At 41.5% G+C, this 19,520-nt stretch overlaps 1 protein-coding gene across 1 annotated transcript in view; it reads left to right on the top strand.

Annotated features, from left to right (window-relative positions):
* The first annotated feature begins 1,761 nt into the window (after positions 1–1,761).
* The window catches only part of LOC131671574 (uncharacterized), a 159,929-nt gene continuing 142,170 nt past the window's right edge, over positions 1,762–19,520 (top strand). Inside the window, exons 1-2 of the mRNA XM_058948082.1 lie at positions 1,762–4,410; positions 4,721–4,771. Of these exons, the coding sequence (XP_058804065.1) occupies positions 1,843–4,410; positions 4,721–4,771 (2,619 nt within the window). The 5' untranslated portion in view covers positions 1,762–1,842. The remainder of the gene's footprint in view (positions 4,411–4,720; positions 4,772–19,520) is intronic.

Here is a 19,520-nt window from a genome sequence, read left to right as displayed (position 1 = left end):
TTGAAACAACAAAGTACAAGGGGCAGTTTAATATAGTTTATTGATTATACGTAAAACTTAGCGCAATGCGTTCGAAAGGTAGGCGCGAACAACTCGTGATGTATACCTTGTTGTCAATCCTGTCTAAGCTTAGTCGGGATGGTAACCCCGTCAGATCTCGTGTGCTCTAAAGCATAATACAAACGTTTTTTACACAAGTTCAATATAAAAGTTTACGTTCATATTCAAATTGGTCTTTTCAAACAAATCAATTCATTTTTGTCTAAGCTGCCTCCCCTCCCCCTCAAAAAAAAGAACAGAAAAAGGGAGCACTATAAATGCTAGTAGCAATAGGAATGGTTCTGCTATAAAAAGTAATCAGCGACCAACACCTCGCGTTGTCGTCGTACGTTATACGTGTAATAGAGTAAACCCTGCTGAACCAATGTTGGCGGTGGCGACTCGTTTCAAAACTTACAGATGACCAGATTATCGTTTTACTACGCGCACACGTTACACGACACATACACACATAACACATACACCTATGCATAGGTAGCAGTTGCAACGCGCTTTCGCCCAATGCACCTCTTGTTCGCCACCACTAGTGCTGCCGCTGCTGGTCCGTACTAAACTGTAATTTGTTTGTTTCGCAGATAAACTCGTTCGGTCGTGGCTCGCACGCGGCTGGCTTAATTGAAAGCCGTCGCAGGCACAGCGTAGCAGCGCTCCCACGAGGGAGTTCTAATGAAAGAAGAGCGAAGAAAGAACATTTCTTGTTGCGCGCTTAAATTGACGGAGTATTTCGTTTGCTCGGGACGATGAGACTCCTGACGCTGCAAGCGAACGCTGCTACCGATACACTGAGTTATGAATCACCTCGGCTACTGCCCAGCGCAATTACGTCTCACTTGGCTGGGCGTCGCTCGTGACAAGTTGCCCCATTGCACGATGCTCCTCGCTGTCCCAATAACCTGTGCTTTACATAGTTAGCTTGCCGAGTGACTTTCTTCGGGATGTTTTGAGAATGTGATGTTGTCGAGTTAGCCTGATCGACGGACGAGGCCTGTGCGAATTAATAACGCCCAACAGCCATTTTTAGAAGCCCTTTTTAGATAGATTGACACGTTAGCTGAGGATTTTTTAGACTATAAACAATAAATAACTACTTAGTCAATTTGTCCATTTCAACAGCATCAACAAAACAATTCCGATGTAAATGAGCACCGCGGGTGCCCATAGGACATCTAGCTTCAAACGAAGCTGATGTTCTCGTCACCCGATGAGCTTGGATTCCGCCCTAGTACTCGGTAATTCATCACAGTGTGCGGCTTGGGGCGAATTCTTGGCTACATCGGCAGTAGGCCGGTGGGCCCCACCATGTCGCAGCCTTCATCGGGATCTGGCTTCAGCATTGACGGTGCGACGATCCAGCAAGATGAAAGTCAAAACAGCCGTCAGAACGGACGTACCGATATCGTGGCGGACGTTGTCAAAAGCGATATGTCCAATGGATTTGAAGTCCGCGCCAATCGCCCTCCACTCCCTCGGCCTAACGATGCGCAAGATCAGACAAATACCAAAAGTCAAGTTCAAACGCAAAATCATCAGCCACACGTGGAAGAGCGAGCACCGTCGGTACCGGTACTACTGACTCATCAGCCATATCACGACAATATCGTGATTGATAGGGTACAATTTGTATCGCAGGCCGCGGCCCACCTTGGTCCCGAATACGTGATAGCTGCGCCACCTGATTCACTTCAGTATTCGCAGATTCATAGCGGCATTTATAATCCCGCTCAGGCACAGTACGTGTCGAGGGACCCAAGTTTCAGGGATTCGGGTCTGTATACGCAGAGTATGGCAATAGCCGCTCCACAGGGTACATATATGCAGCAACCTCCGCAAACGCAACTTCCTCCACAATCGACTGGACAGGCGCCAACGTTTTACGCTAAACAGGGTATAGGGCTTCAGCCGACCGTTGCTGCTGGTTACGTTCATTTTGGTCCACAGATTCACTACAGTCAGTATCCGCAGACTGTGATGAATACAGGACCGTATAATCCGACGAAAACTATTTATCCACAACAGTACAGCCAACAGCAAACACAACAAACTCCGTCTGCACAACATTCACCAAATCCTCAAAGATTTTCTCAAGAGATGTCAGGGTATCAAGGCCAACCGATAATACAGCCTATAGCACAAAATGTAGCGCACCCTTCTGCAGCCGTTTCCGCCGACAAACCTCCTCGAGGACCGAAACCGTCGGTTCCTCCCCGAGTAAATTCCAAAATTACCCATGAATCTGGACATCGTAAGTCCATTAGTATGGATGCCCAAACAGGGCCAAAGTCAAAATCCGATGAGAATCAAATCGCTCAAGACACGCAGCAACCTAATCAGGATAATCCTGAAAGACGATACGTATCCACGAATCAAGTACCTCGAACGAGGCAAGATGGATTATACGTGGAAGCGAATGGAGATGTTTCAAGGGAACAGTCAGTTATTAGTAGCGACGTTGAAGGTTCCGAGCGCGGAATCTACGTGTCCAGGCCTGAGCGTAGAAAGTCTATATCGGCTGATACATCGAGTAGCTTTCAAAGGCGTAACGATACGATAACGTTTACGTTTCCGGGTGAAAGCAGTACACAGGCAGAATCGATGTTATCCACTAATCGTAAGCCCCATTCCAACGCGAATATTAGTGATGTTAAACCGGATATAAATACTTCGAATTTCATTGAGCAGCAGAGGAGACTAGATATGAATGCCAGCATGCGTATGTCACCTATGCCCATTCTGCCGACGTTGGGTGTAGCACCCAAAGGTATTCTAGTAACTGGAGAGAGAAAATCCGTTGAATGGAGTAGCCTTAGCCCTAGTCAGCGTATCGTTGTACCTCAAGAAAATAGACGCTCGGATTATTTTGACGATCATCGACGATCTCCGATGATGATCGATGGCAAACGTCTCGACGAAGTGAGACGTTCACCAATGACTTTCGTACCTATTCGCGACACCAATGCTTCCGATCGTATCTGTCAAAAGAGTCCAAATAATCTGCCAAATAATTTTGAAAAGACGCGGGCGGAATTAGTTATGTGGGCAGAACAACGTCAAAGGCAAGAGCTTGAAAGTAGGATGATGCAAAATCGAGAGATATATACTACGAGTCCTCGTTCTCGTGCACCCTCCGAAGAAAGACGACCAGAAAGTCGGAGTTACGGGCAAATAGACAAAGAATCTAGAGTACCCATGACAACTTCGGCATTCCAGCCGATAGCAAATATAACTCAGAATTCAATTCTAGAGCAACGTCGTCATTTGCGACACGTAAGTGCTGATCTGACGAAACATATGGAAGCCTCGCGCAAGGAATTTGACGATCAACATATCACTGGCTCTGCTGTTAATTTGGGTACGACGGGTTCGTTAACGTCCACAACGAACGTCATATCTCGAGCTAGCCCTATTTGTTATCAGTACTCCGCTCAAAGCGAAGCTAAATTAGAGTCTAAGGTGCCATTGACAATAGTAACAGATTTCAACGACATACCTTCCAAACCATTCGAACAAGTCGATCACATCATCCATAGCCATCGTAAGAGTCAAAACCTGTCATCCTCGAATGCCGAGAAGAATCACGATAACTCGCAGAGTCAGCCTAACGCAGCTAACGACAAGATTGACAGTCAAGACATTCACGCTCAACAGATGTTCCACAACAAGCAAAGCATCGATTTCATTGCCGAGAAGCTGAGCCAATGTGAGCGACAACAAAGCGATTTACAAGCCAAGCTGCACTGCCTGCAGAGTCAGAACGAAATACTGGACAAGGTCTCGCAATTTACATACCAACCGAGCGATTTCCAGCATCGCATGCAAAATCTCCACTTGCAAAGCCAAATAGCCGAGAAGCTGAGCCAGAACAAAAGCTCCGAATTCTCGACGGCGAGCAGTCGTGATCAGAATAGCGATCAGGAGCAAACGAACAAGTCGATTCTGAATCAATGCATCAATGCATCGCGACAATTGTACGGTCAGCCACTTTTGACCACAGTCTCGCAAGTACAATCTGCCGGATATCTAACCTCGGACGCTCGCATATCGCCTCGAATACAACAGCAGCAACAACAAGCTCAAGAGGACTCGGATTTCAGCGACTCCATTCAGATTCCAAATATCTCGCAGATGCCATTGCCCAGTCTCTCGCAATTCGATCGCGCTGACGTGCTGTCGCGTACTCCTTTCTCTCAACTACAACGCATGCAGCAGACTAATGATAATCTCGACGTGCCGTGCTCACAGCCTAGCCTAGCGTCTGTCGGTACCAGCCTCAACTTTACCGGCACTTTGAAAAAGGTCCCGCCCGAGAAGCCACCCAGGACCTCCCTCATTGTCCAGTCGCCGGATACCGAGGTAAACTTTGCAGTCCTCTCTTCACCACCCCGCATGAGCTTGATGTATGATGTAGCATCGCCGATCTGCCACCCCGCATCCGTGGATTTCGTTAGTGTTCAGCCATCAATCTGTTTTACTTTCAGCAGTTTCTTTATGCATGATTATTGTTCATTATACGCAATATAGTGAATGGTATAATAAAAATCAACGCACTTTCCGTACAAAATCTGACTTATGTGAATCACCTAAGTGCTCTTATTTTCATCTAGTAACGCGATTCGCTTAACACATCACCTGTCTAATCACAGACATTATTTTCTTCTTTCAGAGCAACAGAAGCCAGCCAGCCATCGGGCTGAAACACACATCAAAAGCAAGGGTGAGTACTTTTCTTTTGTTTTATTCATCTTTCGAAAAATCGAGGTGGTGTTTTTGATAGAAAAAACAACAAATACCGTCAAGCTAAAAGCCCTCGCTCTTCACTCGTTTGTGTACCAACAATCTGCAAATTTTAATACTCGCCCGCACGAGTATTATTTTCTTTTGCCTTTGCTCTCAGTCGCTCAGAGTCGAAGAAGAAAAGAGATTCAGTGGCGCGCCGTCGATCAGATTTTTTGACCGGAAAACCCCCTTTTCCCTTAAACTAAATTCCAGTCGTGAGCTTTACAAGGACAAAGTGTGTTATGTGTGTGTGTGAGAGAGAGAAAGAGAGAAGTCAGTCTACCGAACGATAAAGGGTAAAGCACGGCATAGACAGGCAGGTACTATGGGTACAGCCAAATACTGGAAAGGAAAAAGAGAGCAAAGCGCGCGCCTCCTACCCTACAGCAGAGAAAGGCGCTTGTCTCTCGCTTTTCTTCGATGCCTTGCGCGCGCTTTGCCATTTCGTTACGCGTTGCCTGCTGCTGTCTTTTTTCCCCTACTTCTGTATTGGCTGAATGTTGGAGTCAAACGCTTCCGCTTTACGTGCGACCCTCCGCGTGACACGTCCGGCGCGAATTCCCGTTGCCATTTAGGCAAATGTGCGCCACGCACACTCGTAAAACGCACGCATATCTTTTGGTCGCTCTCATCTTTCCTCTCCCCACTTTTGCGTCTTCGAGGAAAGGACAAAGAAAAAAGCTGGCATTGTATTCTCAACTCGAGGAACATTGCGTACATGTCCCCGTCGACCATTTTCTCATTTTACCGTCAATCAATTGCAGAACTCGATTATGCTGCTGCTGCTGCTGCTGCTGCTGTTGCTACCGAGCGACTCGTGAAAAGTGCGGCAACTGAATTGATTTTCATTCTCTGATCGCTTATTTTTCCAGTCAATTCAATAATTTGAATGCAAACTTGATGATTATAATTAGCGGACAGATAGGGGCAATTAGCCACACTCGCCGAGTAATTTCCAATTATGCATAATGAGATTTTTGGAACGAATACTACACTGCAAGCATTTCGTATTCTCCATAGATACTCTTTGAACGTTAGCCTAAGCTGCAAGCATTCCTATAATTACGAATGCATATGTATACCCAGTTATTGAAATTTAATTTGCACACTCGAAAGCACAGCTATTAAATGGTCATTATGCGAGGACCGCTATTATTACGATACGTATACCGGCATTGCAAACGAAACTTCAATACGGGAACGTTTTGATAATGACCAGCGCGATTTTTATCGAAATCAGGTGATTCCAAATACCTATGTAAGAGAAAAATTTATCACAACTTTTGCTTGAAAGAAAATCCACAAACATTTTTCCTATGTTTAACAATCTCCTGTATTCATATTGTTCGCCACTAAAAGTCTGTTTACTTTGTGCTCAACATGTTTTTCATAAATTACTTTTTTCAACTACATATACTACTTTATCCGTCACTATTATGCATTTTTTTATAGAAATGCCCTTTTTATTTAAGAGTGGTAGTTGACATTAAATAATGAAAGTTATAAGCTTTCTTGACTGTGCTGTAAAAATCATTCTAATTACGTTACAATATGAACATTTTTTCATCTTAAAGTACTTGGTAAATGCTTTCATTGTATTTTTAAGTCCTAAAATCTCAATTACAGGCACTAAAAAGTCTCCTCAATTGTAACATTTTATTTTTTTTTAATTTGGTTTGCCACGGTTATTTGAACGTTAGAGTGAATGAATATCACTTTTGATAAAGATCACATTTTCTTCCTTTAGATCAGTACTCCAGCTTAAGTGAAGAATTTTTTGAAATTATTAATTTTACCGCTCTATGAGAACTTTTGCAAATTTGTCTAAAAGGAATTTTGAAAAAATTAGTAAAAGTTATAATAAAAATGGTAAAATTGACTATTCTTCACTTGATCTGGTATACTTATCTAAAGGAGCAAATTGAGCCCTTCAAAAGTGGTTTTCGTTCACTCTAACGTTCAGAAAAGCATGGCAAACCAAATTAAAAAAAAAAAAGAAGGTATTAAGGTTAAGAGGACTCTCTAGTGCTCGTAATTGAAATTTTGAAACTCGAAAAGAAAAAAATAAAAGCATTTACAGAGTACTTCACGATAAAAAAGTGTTTATGATGATAACTTTATTAGAATAATTTTTTCACCATAGTAAAGAAAATTTATAATTTTCACAATTTAACTAATAAATGAAGGTAAACACTCAATAATTTTACAATAAAATATTTTATAAGAGCTTTCGTTATTTGCAAAATGATGTTTAGTTGTAATGTTTCCCTTTCAAATTATTGTGCTTACTAGTAACAAAGAGAAATACTCGATTCCTTCATTATGAATCTCCGATAAGATTTCTATTGCATTGGACTTTATCGGAGATAATAATACCTGATCCGCTTGTTTATGAGAAAAACTCCTTTACGATACGATCGTTTCACGAAAATGGAGCTGTCGTTCAATATCTGCAAGCTACGGCGGAAACTTTGAGAGAATAAAAAGTTCAAACCCTCAAACGATTCGTGGATTCTCATTAACCTTCCCCGAATCCCTATTTAAAACAAACGTCGCTTCTTCCTGGAAAGGGGAAAAAGAAAAAAAACGCGAACAAGCAAGAAGATAAGACTCTCTAATCAACGCTCGCGTTCGTTGGCAACCCCAGTGAAAACGGCAAATATCCCTGAGCCTCTCTAGCGCTTTCCGCCTTAATCCCCCGAAATCAATTTATCTCCCTAGCCTAGCGGAGGTGGCTCGTCGTCACTGTGGCACAGAGCCGCGCCGCAAATAATAACGCGTAATGCGGGCGCAGAGTGGCCTCGTTTCCGTAGCGAGGAATCACGCAGGCTCAAGAGGGAATGAGAGTGAGAGAGGATACGTTAAGTGGTTACATCTGCGGTCTGCAGGGGATACTCTATACGATGGCTAATTAAATGTACCAGCTTGGCTTTTTTATCTCTCTCTTTTCCTCTGGCCACTCGTATATCTTCCACGGTTTTTTTTTTGTTACTACGCCAACTATTTTCCTCCACAAGTTCTCGGCATCATTAACGTTTATGGTCACTGCCTTTGCTGTTTGAATTCACTCGTACGCTCAGAATTTGGGATTCTGTGGGCAGCAATTTTTGCCAGAGACGAGGCTTCGGAGGGGGGGACTACTCATTCTCTCTCTCTCTCTCTCTCTCTCTCACTCTCTCTCTCTCTCTCTTGGTGCACTATTGCTATATAACGGCCGCGTGTACTTGAAAGGGGCGGCAACGCGTGCGCTAGTTACGATGTACCGTTTCTGGGATATACGCGCCGATGTGGCTCGTTCAAAATTTACAGAAACTTTATTGCATATTTTTCGCACCTAACGTCTGTTTTAGCTTTTTTTTATCGTTAATTCATGTAATTTGTAGGATTATATACTTATTTACAGTTTATTGTGTGTGGAGTTCTATTGCAATGAAATTTTATTTCGTACTTTTTTCATTCACGTATAAAAATTTTAATTTCCTTCCACGATTCATTTTTTCAAGTATGCTGCATGTTGGTAAAACATAAATACAAATATAAATGGACATAAAATATTAAGTGCATCGTTTCGAAAGTCATAAAATAACTACAATATATCGTAAAAAATAAGACCTCTTCCTTTGGGTCTTCTTTTTCTACGCCAACAATGAAGTTTTCACATAATTGAGAATAATGAAAATGTATGTTATTTTCTGAAAAATTTTGCGTGTGTCTAATACTCTCATTAATAATTTTGCAGTAAACCACTGTTGAACGAAACTTTTTTTGTTAGGTAAATTGTATGCCCGCGTAAATAATAACTGTATGCATACACTTGTAGTTCGTGAACTATCTTCAAACAAGTTTCTCCATATTTCAATGAGTTCTACAGTTTCTTCAGAAGTGCATAAGAGCGAAAAAATATTATCCCCCAAGCTCTGCATTTTTTATGCATCGACGCTTTCTCTCTTCAATAGATTATACTATTTTAAAATTCAATGCGCAGCTTCTTCTTGACATCGGTATGGTCACCTTGTTGAATTTTCAATTACGCAGTATTGAATTCGATTTTGAATATACTAAAAGAAATAAAACTCTCAAATATTAAAAAAATGCACTAAAATCCTTTTTTAGCACAATAGTTTGAATAATAAATTCCGTTCCTAACTCACGATAAGTTTTATCGTCATTTCGTGTATAATTTACTATATATATATTGGGTTATTGGATTAATAGACAAACAAAAACATCAAAATTCCAGAAGCCTTATAAAAATGTTGACCCGGCAAAAGTCGACGGTTTTGATTCAGTCTCATCTATGCACACATTCGCCCCTTAAAAAAGTGAGTCGTTCGAACTGCAAAAAAGCAGAAAGAGAGACAGACAGACAGACGTATATACCAGTGAAGGATACAGACAGTTTACCGAAGCTCTAGACGACGACGATGGCGAAGAAGAAAAGAAAGAAGAGGAAGAAAAGAGAGCGCGCAGAGGCCGCGCTCGTGCGTGTCTCCCATACAAACTAGGACAGTTTCGCCTTCGGCTCTCTCCGCTGAAAAAGAGACGAAAACTCGGGAGGAGCAGAAGCAGCCTATATACCGGCTATAGCAAAAGCCTTCGTCATCATTGATTTTTCCTTGTTTTCTCTTTCGCTCTCTCTCTCTCTCACTCCCTCTCTTTCTACTGGCAAAAAGTCAAGAGCGTTTCGCAATCGGTGGAATCCTATATAGCTCTTTCGCGGAGAAGAACTGCTGCTGATGCCGCTGCTCCTGGCCGTTGCGCGCACGTATTCACATGGCTGCAAGTAAAAGTTTTTAGAATGCGGCACATCCGAGTGGAAAAGTTTGGCTGCTCAGGTGGTAGTGAGCACGCGTGACGCTGTGCAACGCTAAGCGAGTTTTGTTTCTCGATCCGTAATCGACGCGCGCGCAATTCACAAAACAGAGCCTCATGCGACATTCGTTTATACGCCCAGGGACTTGGAAACTCTTGGGGCTTTTTCGAACCTCTCGCAGCTCTTGCAAGGACAAGCATGCAAAGTAGTCTAGTTCTGTGCTGCATGTGCGTATGCAGAGAGAATTGACGCAGAAAGAAAGATTCAGCAAGTTTGTACCGATGGCGGTGGTGAATCTTTCTCAAAGTTAAACCGACCTTTCTGCATCCATCACTGATACTTGAGAAAATGGTCGTATCGCTGGCTGATCTGAAAGATTGATAATACGGACTGTAAGGTTACAGAGCGTGAGAGCCTGAAAATGCAGAAACCACATCCTATTTATTACAAATAAGTAATTCATTCAATTATACATTGTCAAATAGGGTAAATAGCAAGGGCCTTATTACAATTGCTCTTAGTACTTGAAAGATCAAGACATTGATCTTGATAGCGCTCGAATAACGGTTTATACTGTTCGCCTTCACTTGGTGTTCTGCACAGTCCATTAAGCCATGTAATTATTTCAACGTTATTAACTCTGATAGTTAGACCGATGGAGTGTGCTTCAAGTAGTGCGATTCAAATTTGACTTGAGAAGCAATAATACGTAAATTCAACTCTATTAACAGTAAGAGTTATAAAATACAAATCTACGATGTTTGTGGAAAACGAAAACTGCAATCTCGATCTGAATTAAGTCGTTAAATTCAAGTCTTACGAATAATGAACGAGTAATGGGCTTTCAACTGAATTATGAATGGTTGTTTGCGGAAAGATCTGAAGAAGAACGAAATGCAGTTATATAAAAGAAGAATGAATTTCAATAAGCTGAAATAGCAGAAAATTGATTTCTTTAAAACAAACACGATTATAAATCGAGTGCCAAAGTATGAAATAAAAAGAAATTTATCTTCGAAATAACAAGAAAAATATCTTCTGAACGAGCGACGAAAGCAATGGGGCTATAACTAACAATAACAAAGTAGATCTAAATCTACTGTATTTTTCAGATGGAAAAATTGAGAAAATTTTTTCAAGTCTGATTTACGTACGCAACTTCCTTAAGTAATTTAAATTCTTTTTCACTTCAAGCTTTCCTCCTGCAATCCCAAAATTCGTAAGGATTTCTATGAGGAAGTACATAGGCGTGTAATATTAACGCTGTAATCACAAAATTAGCATTGCTGGAGCAAAATGAGATTTCTTCAGCAAAAACGTTGACGTCTCGACCATATTTACATTTTCTTTGACAAACAAGACAACTTCGTCATTAATAAGAAATAGACTACTTTGACCATTTGCTATAAACATATAGTTACATCAGAGTATTCTATTGAAAATCAAGTGTTTATGAGTTTCAATGGTCATTGAAAGGCAAAAATGTACATAAGAAGTGTGTTTACTCTGCGTAATGCACATGGGTTTCAACGCGCCAACTGTCGCTGTATGAAAGAAGGAAGAATAATGTATTTGATTAGAAGCAGTCCTTTCAGCTTAGAGATAACACAAGTAAGAAAGGTTGGTTTGTTTGTACCCTAGATTAACGAGAAAATTACACATGCTTATGAGAATCCGAAGGTTCTTTCAAACACACCTTGCTACTGTGAACCAAATTTTCACGCGAAAAGCAAGCTATCGGGACGATATATTTTACTCGAAATCTAAAGCCAGCGAAGGATAGACTGATCAAAGGAGCGAGAAATCGAATAATAATTTTATAATACTCGTTGATCCAGATCGCGTCGATCGTTTGTATTCATTTTCAGCTAGCTTTAATCCCATGGTTTCCATTCGTAGTTCTTTGGGCGTCGGATTTGTCCGAGGAGCTTACGCGCAGCGATGCACGTGGGGCTTTTATAATTCATCCACTTTTTGTCAAGTTATTTGTGGGATTTGCATAAATAGACGAGAAAAATTCGTAAAACTGGGTCGTTGCTCAATAATTCAATTCGAGACTCGGAATTTGATTTTTCCTATCTATCTTTGAATTTTATTTGAAATCTTTGTAACTTTATGATTTATTCATTTGAAAGAACCGCATGTGATGGAAATTTATTTTCGATAGATCGTGATGTCAAAAAAAAACAAGTTAGAGATTATTTCCTAAGATAATCTTACTGTTTTAAATGATTCTTGATGATAGATCCCAGTAAAAAATTTCTTAATATCGCTTTAGTAAAATTAATTTTGTCTTCGAAAACTTTATTAGACAAGTGGTCGCCTTTTACAGATTTCTGCCACTGAAAGAGTAAACTCGCCCTCTATTGAGTAAAAATAGGACTATTACTAGCGGTGTTCGCAAGCGAATATATACCAGCAAAAACATCTTTCCATATACGGGTAACTATTTTACCGACACGAGGTAAAGCCGTTAAAGGATACGGTTTTCGTACTTCCCTCCATATGGGAAATCCACTTAAAACGCTGCAGAATTTTGCGTCAGATACGTCAACCCCAAGGATGACGCAAGAAAAAGAAAAAAAGAGAAAGTATGAAGGAATAAGAGGAGGCAGGGGGTAGTTTTGCAAGTGAAAAGTAAAAGGACAGAAGCTCGCGTGCTTGCCATTATTCCAGCATAAAAAAGCTTTGAAATAGCAGAATCTGGAGTTCGAAAGAATAAAAAAAGATTCTTTGCATGGGCTTCATTATATACTAGCGGTTTGCGCAACTAACAATGGAAAGCAAAGGAAGAGAGAAAGCCGAAGCAAAAGGGCCGCAAGCGTCGTCATTTCCTGGCGACGCGAAAGAGCTTTCGAAAATAAAACGAGCTTGCAGTGAAAAAGCGAAAGGACGAGGAGGACTCGCCGAGTGTCAAAGGACAGAAGATGCGCGCGCGTGGAGGGAAAGGGGTTCGCGTCGCGTCAGACAGCGGAGAGTAACAAAGAAGCACACAGCTTGGGTGGCAGGTATACGCGCGTGCATCCCAAGACCTGTACGAGGTGGAGTTTCACAAATATGTTTTATATATGCAACTTGCTGTCTTCGTATACTTAATAATCTTGTATCTCTGGTATGGAATATTTTATCGCAGTCAGTGTCTTCCGGCGATTTTCTTTTGGAAATATCATCGCGCAACGTACATACATACATTTCGCCTCATGCATTTCATTAATTTTCAAGAAAAATAGAGCGCTACTTCATGTCGACCGTGCAACGAGGTCTCGAGATGAAGACACGTACATCTCAACTTGGTTGAAGTAGTGAATAGACAAATAAATTAAAACAAAATGAAAATAATGGAATTAATCAAGATTGATCACCGTCCCGTACATCATTAGTTAGAATAGAGCTGATCATAAAATATGAATATACCATAAGTAATCCAATTGAAACGTAACCGAATGAATTGTAGAAGTAATAAACAACTTGCGGACAGCGTTCTATATGTTAACTCGTACTGACAAGAAAAAACGTTCAATCAATTATTATATTAGAGCTAGAGCGCATGATTCCACATCACATTGATTAGTCGGATGGCCGATTAAAATTTCAGTATTTTTCTAGCCACTCATCTGACTTTCTTTATTCATCCATAAACGCGAGTGCTCGAAACTTCCTCAAATTTCATTATTAAATTACTTCTTCCCCGATATTACATTGAAACAGCGCAAAAACACTTGACAGAGCAATAGAAGTCAAACAAAACCTGATATATATCAGATATATGTATACAGATATAATACAGGGCCCCCAAGCGTTTCAGATTCGACAGGAGCAACCCTAACAATATTGAAAACTTGCGTCACCCCGTACGAATTGCCCCTGAGCAAGCCAACCTTGCCTAGCCAGAGTCTGGTATCAGTCGCGAGCCAGCCAGTGTTTTCCATAAAGCTTCGACTTGCAGTCGCAGTGTGGCGCTCCATTCGTGCGAACGAACAGAGCCGGAAGAGAGAAAGAGAAGATAGCGGGCCGCGCACGCGAGAGCCGAGCGAGCGAGCGGCGGGGAAATTCATCGCGCCGCTGCCGCCAGCCACCGCGTCCATGTCAGTCCGAGCTCGAACGTCCTCGTGCACAGTCCTTCGCTCGCTTTGGTCCGTTCCTTTTGTATACATCTATATCTTACGCAGTGTTTTGTGTACTGGAGCGTTTGACAGCTTCATTTCTGGCAGTGAGCAATCGAGAGAATTGAGCATATCAAGTGTAGGGTGAACGGTGTGCCATATACAGTCTTACCTGATCCGTGGAAGGACGAAATCTCTCTGAATTATCGCCCTTGAACAGTGTGTGTGTCTCGCGCTAGTGTGTGCGCGCATTCCGGCGATGGGACGGGCAGACGCCGGTCCTGGCTATAGTGGCCAGCAGCAGCCGAGCAACGATTTTCTATGCAACAGCAACAGCTCGCGATTCGTTGGTCTCTCGATGCTCGCACACCGTCAATTGAGCGTTATTACACTTTTCTGAATCGACCTGCCGAGACGATCAGCTGACTGCCAACCTGTGTTAGTAAACAAACTCCGATTGCTGTTGCGTGTGAAATTCATCGTTTTATCGCTCCCGAGCAAGAGGCAAGTTTTAATTATCCGTTTCTATTGTTTTTGGCACACCTGCCACCTTATTGTTGGCGTTCAGCTTTGTTTCCACTACGACGCGCGATTGGCAATGGCAAAAAAGAGGAAATTGTGCGAATGTCACAAGTACACTCGTTTTATCTAATCGTCCATATCGCGAGATCGAGCGTTTGTTAATTGTTACGCTGGCACGCATCACTGTGTATACACACTCAAATATTGGCGAAAGCCGGTCGCCTGCCGTTGAAGTTGATTGTTTTCCGAAGGCACGTTTACTTTTACCCCAACCATTTGACAAATGACTTACTGGATTATTCGTATGGTTTGTCGAAAAAAATAATAAATCTGTTTCCTGTACTCTTTTTTCTCTCGTATGAGAGTGTCGTTTTATCGAATGTAAAGTGAATCTGTAAACTTTCAAAGAGGTCTTTTTATTCCAGCGTGACTGCGAGCCGTCCCCGAGCATTTATTCGGCGGCTTTTCTTTTTGAAAAGTAACAGAAAACGCATTGGCAAATCTCTTGCACCAAACCGCGACCTGTTAAATGATCATAATTTCTGCAAATAGTGGTGTTATTGCTGATTTTCTCTGTATATGTTCTTTTCATGATGCGGCAACTTAATATAAACGAAATTGACTTCAATAAGCTTCTCGTGCTCAAGAGAGAGAGAGAGAGAGAGAGAGAGAAAGAGAGAGATAGGTGATAAATGTAGTTTATTGCTTACTGGTGCTGTCATAAATTACACGGAGTAAAAGACTCCGCTTTCATTTTTTTTTCGGACTCTTGTTAAAGGCCCCACTCCAAGACGTTCACGTATGTGCCACAATAAAAGAATACTTATTCCAGGCAGTTTTCTCTGAAAGCCTTTCTGGGCAGTTTACGATGAGAACTTAGTTCGTTAAAAATCTATCGAGCGAGTCGTCAGATAATAAATCAATAGACCAATTCGTACGTAATGAATTGAGCATTCCCTGTCTCGGTGTGGCGGTGACCATCGATGATTCTAGTATTTAACGCGCGACAACGACGTTGCGTCTCTATTTCAATGAATAATTTGCCGAATAAGTTTTGGATTCTAGCCAGAGTAATAAAGGTAATGAGCGAAGTTGAGCCAAGCACTATAAAAGTCCAGATATTCTGGAAGCTACCTCTAAAGACAGGAGATTAGAATCCTCGTGTAATTAAACTCCAAAACAAACAAAGAGGTAGAGAGAAATTGCAAAAAAAAGAGTAATTAGTGAAATCCGAAGGATTGAATCGCGATCAATAGTCGTATGCCGCCTTATCTGGCGATGGCACACGAAGCGGAAGTCACGCTGCCTGTCGCTCGTCGTCGTGTGACATATAAAGCGACGTTGTGCCTTTTAAAGGGACTAAGTAAGTATAGTGGTAGTATAGTGGACTGCCCTTTCTGCGTTCTGGCTGCTAGGCAGCAAAGTAGATAGATAGAGAGAGAGAGAATAGCAATTGAGGCTGTCGTTTTTGACGGCTTATTATGCGCGAGACGTCTGCCTCGCTTCTTGTGCGACGGCTATTTCAGTATGAGCTCATGTTTACTTAACTATTGCTTCAGTTGTTTCAGCGACAATTATCGCTGCTGGCGGCTCCATTGCTCAATCTTTAATCGGCAGCGTTGCCGAAAGCGGAACGGTCTTTTTTTCTTTCTCGCGGCTGCTGGATTTTTTGCGCGAATAGACAAAATTTTGCCGGGAAGCCGAACTTTCTAAGTCGTTAATTTTGACGAATTAATTTTGATAAATGAACGCTCGTAACATTTCGCGGCAATTGACGTGTGGTGTTCTCACGACACCTCTCGTTAGATGGAATTAGGATTGCTTTGTTACTCCGACTCTTTTTCTTAATGACTGAGTTACAGAGTCAATCAAATTCGAAATGATTTCAAATTTCCTGTCGAGGAAACGGCATATGCAGAAATATAAAATTATGTAGACTCGCGTATCGTATTCCCCTTGGTAAATTGAAATTTGAAAGAGCAAAAAACGACACGTGGCTGCGCCGTATTAAAATGAACGTCATGCGACAGCTGAATGAATAATTTATACTCGCAGTATTTTACATTTGTGTATCATAAATTGAATGAATGAAAAAAAGAACGACAATAAATTATTTCCAACTATGTGTACGGTTCAAGTATTTTGCGAGCGTTTCAAATTCACTTATACCGTCGCTTGTAGAACATTAAAGAAGCTTCCTTTTATGGTCACTACGTGGCCAGGCATAGCGCACAATAGAAATTTACTGGACGTAATTCAACTTTCTTTCGGATTTCGTTTTCTTCACGTAACGAAAATATGAAACTATATATGATTAACGCTAACGATATATTTATAGAAACGATTTTCGCCTTGTTACATATCTGGTTCACAATCGCCTTCATGCTTGACGATTGCGATTTCACGCGCATACCTTTTTTTTGCATCCTCGTACACAAACACGCACACACAAGAATTCGACAGGGGAAATTTCATAAGTTCAACACATTACGTAGAATTATTTTTAGCGAAATATGAGTACTATGTGATTCTGCTGCAATAGCTCAATTATTTTATTGCTGATACATGAGCATTTCGTAAGAACGACGAATTTCCAGTAAATAAAGGCTATCTATATCGTCGCAGAGATAAGATTTATGTTAAAGTACCCGATGAGCTTTTCAATAGGTATATATACACGACACGCGAGCGATAATCTCAAGCGACTGTTAAAAAATTACAGTGGAATCATTTTTATTGTTTATGTGTGTACATGGAGCATATAATTCTTTTATTTCTGCAAAATATCGTTCGATTCACGCGCAACAATCAAGCTCTTATCAGCAGTCAATTGTTACAAGGACTCTTCGAAATTACAAACAGAGACGCGATCCAAATAATGAGAAAGTCTTGACTGATCGCCAAAGAGGATTCGCCAATCAAACGATTGCTTATCTCTCCAATATTACAGGGACATGCAAAAATGTGCTTTCGCGAAAGTATAAATGACAGTGAACCAGCGGCCTTGTCGCGTTCGGCCTCCCACGCGTTTCAATTTGTCAAGTCGTTTAAAAATCACTGGGTGAACGAGACGAAGAGAGCGAGAGAGCGAAGTGGGGAGGACTTGTGCGTACGCCGCCTCGAAAGTGAATCGCGTGCGCAATAAGTCATCGCACGCGCGAGCTTTTTCTTGGGCACAGCGAGATTTACGGGCAGGTTGCCGCTTGCCCCGGCACTTTCTTTACGGCTACCGACGCGGAGAGCCAAATCGCGTTATATTGGTCGAGGGCAAAAAGAGGGGGCGTGGATTCGATCGATCTGCCGAGATATTTATGGGGAACTGCGACCCTGAGGTTCGTTGTGGGCTACAACGTAGCGCCAGAGTTTTACTGAACAAGTGTCACGTTTAGGCGACGACCTATCGACGTCCACTTCCTAGAAAGTGTAAAAAAGCCACTAGGAGCATTAAAGACCATTCCAAGATTTTTATTCCAAAGTACGTACGTTACGTATATGAAAAAAATACGCGAAAGGATTTACGAGATTATTAACGAACTCGAAAAGTCACTCGAGTCCAATTAAGGTGGCTCCATAAGGAGGGGCTGTATCACGTCGGAGCACCGTTCGGGGTTTCATAAAATTTACATTTTTCCAGCTGGAACATTTATTAAAATAGTTTTATATTTGACTGCTCGTTCAAAAATGAACTAATCCATACTTAATAGTGTAAAAATAACGAAAAAAATTTTTTTCATCTTTAAAATACGATAATTTATCACGCTTTTCTTAACATCTCTTTTATTAGTTCCATGATCAGTAGTTTACTTTTTAGATACCAATTTAGTGGTTGTATTGAACAACATTAGAGGAAATGTCAGCACGCAATCCTATCCTTCTTTGCCATTGATGTATAACGACTCAACTTGACAATTTATTTGTCTTTATTTAGGTTGATAACCCTCATTTATTTTTACGGAATTTGAAAGTTCGTGAAACATACTATCTACATAAAACTTTTGGTTCGATTCTGTCGAAAGACAAAATTTTGTGGAGCTACCTTAAAACGTCTACAGATCACTATACGACTTCCATAACACCAGACACCAGCGAGTCTAATATAAAACGATCCTTTTTCTCTCTCGCTCTCGAGCTGACAACCACCATCGCGTGTTTAGGGTGCACCCGTACAGAAGCCTCGAGTTTCGGCGACGACACGCACATAAGCTGTTTTCGGCGTACGCGGACGCTTGAAAGTATCGAAGTCAACGCGCCAATGACCATAGACTTTCTTTTATTACTTTTGTCGCGCTTCGTTGAGTGTTGATTTAGCGCTTCATACGCTCTCCGTGGATGATTGAGCTTCCAGCGGATCTTGCCTGTAAGACGAACAATTACGCAAATACTGTGTTGAAACTGCGAGGAAGTTGGATAAATGAAAAAACGATCTCTAATAGACGCGATAACGGAGCAATGTATCAATTTCACGCGTAAAACAAAATTAAGTCCGAAATTTTAACGTATAATCCAATAAATCACCTACTCGCGTGGAGACTAGGATAGAAGTTTACCACTCAACGCGGAATTACCAAAAAAGAGCAAAAGTTAATATAAGAAATGATGTAGGATATGACCTTTTAACATGTGCCAACGACCCAATAATAGTGTCAGATCAGTCGCCATCTTCGTGGAAATAATCTACAATTGACGCGGAGATAGCTTGCGACTTTTTATTATGATTGTCACTTGAATTACTGTACAGAATTCCCATACCCGAAGTAGGTTATAGAGTAGATTTCCAATTAAACTCTTGTATGATTTCTTTGATAAAGTACGATGCAATTCAAATCAGACGCTGTATCATTCACGAATACAATGAATAGCGATTGCGAAGAATAAAATCAATTCAGTATTGTACTTGGAGAATTTCGCGATTCGAATGGAAGCATTCATCGCGCGCGGTTTATTTGACATCGCATACTCCGACTGCGCGCGGCAGGAAAAATAATTACTTGATCGCGCCATCAGTGACGATAACCGTTCCTGAATTTCCATCGCTGGTGAATTTGGACCTCGGGCGCACAAAACGAAAAGGAAAAGCGCATAATCAGACGCACGCCGCGGCCGTCAATTTAACACGCCTTATGGTATTTTAATCCATCCGCGGAGATCCGCTGCGATTAGGCGATGAGCCACGCGCCTGAAAAGAGAGAAGCGGAGAGAGCGAGAGGAAGGAAGGATGGAGTTACGCAACTGGCCGCGTACTGCGAAAG

The sequence above is a fragment of the Phymastichus coffea genome, unplaced genomic scaffold (genome assembly GCF_024137745.1).
Source record: "Phymastichus coffea isolate CEN01 unplaced genomic scaffold, Cenicafe_Pcof_1.1 PCOF00129, whole genome shotgun sequence".
In the NCBI taxonomy this organism is placed as follows: domain Eukaryota; kingdom Metazoa; phylum Arthropoda; class Insecta; order Hymenoptera; family Eulophidae; genus Phymastichus; species Phymastichus coffea.
This window is presented reverse-complemented; position numbering and strand designations above follow the sequence as displayed.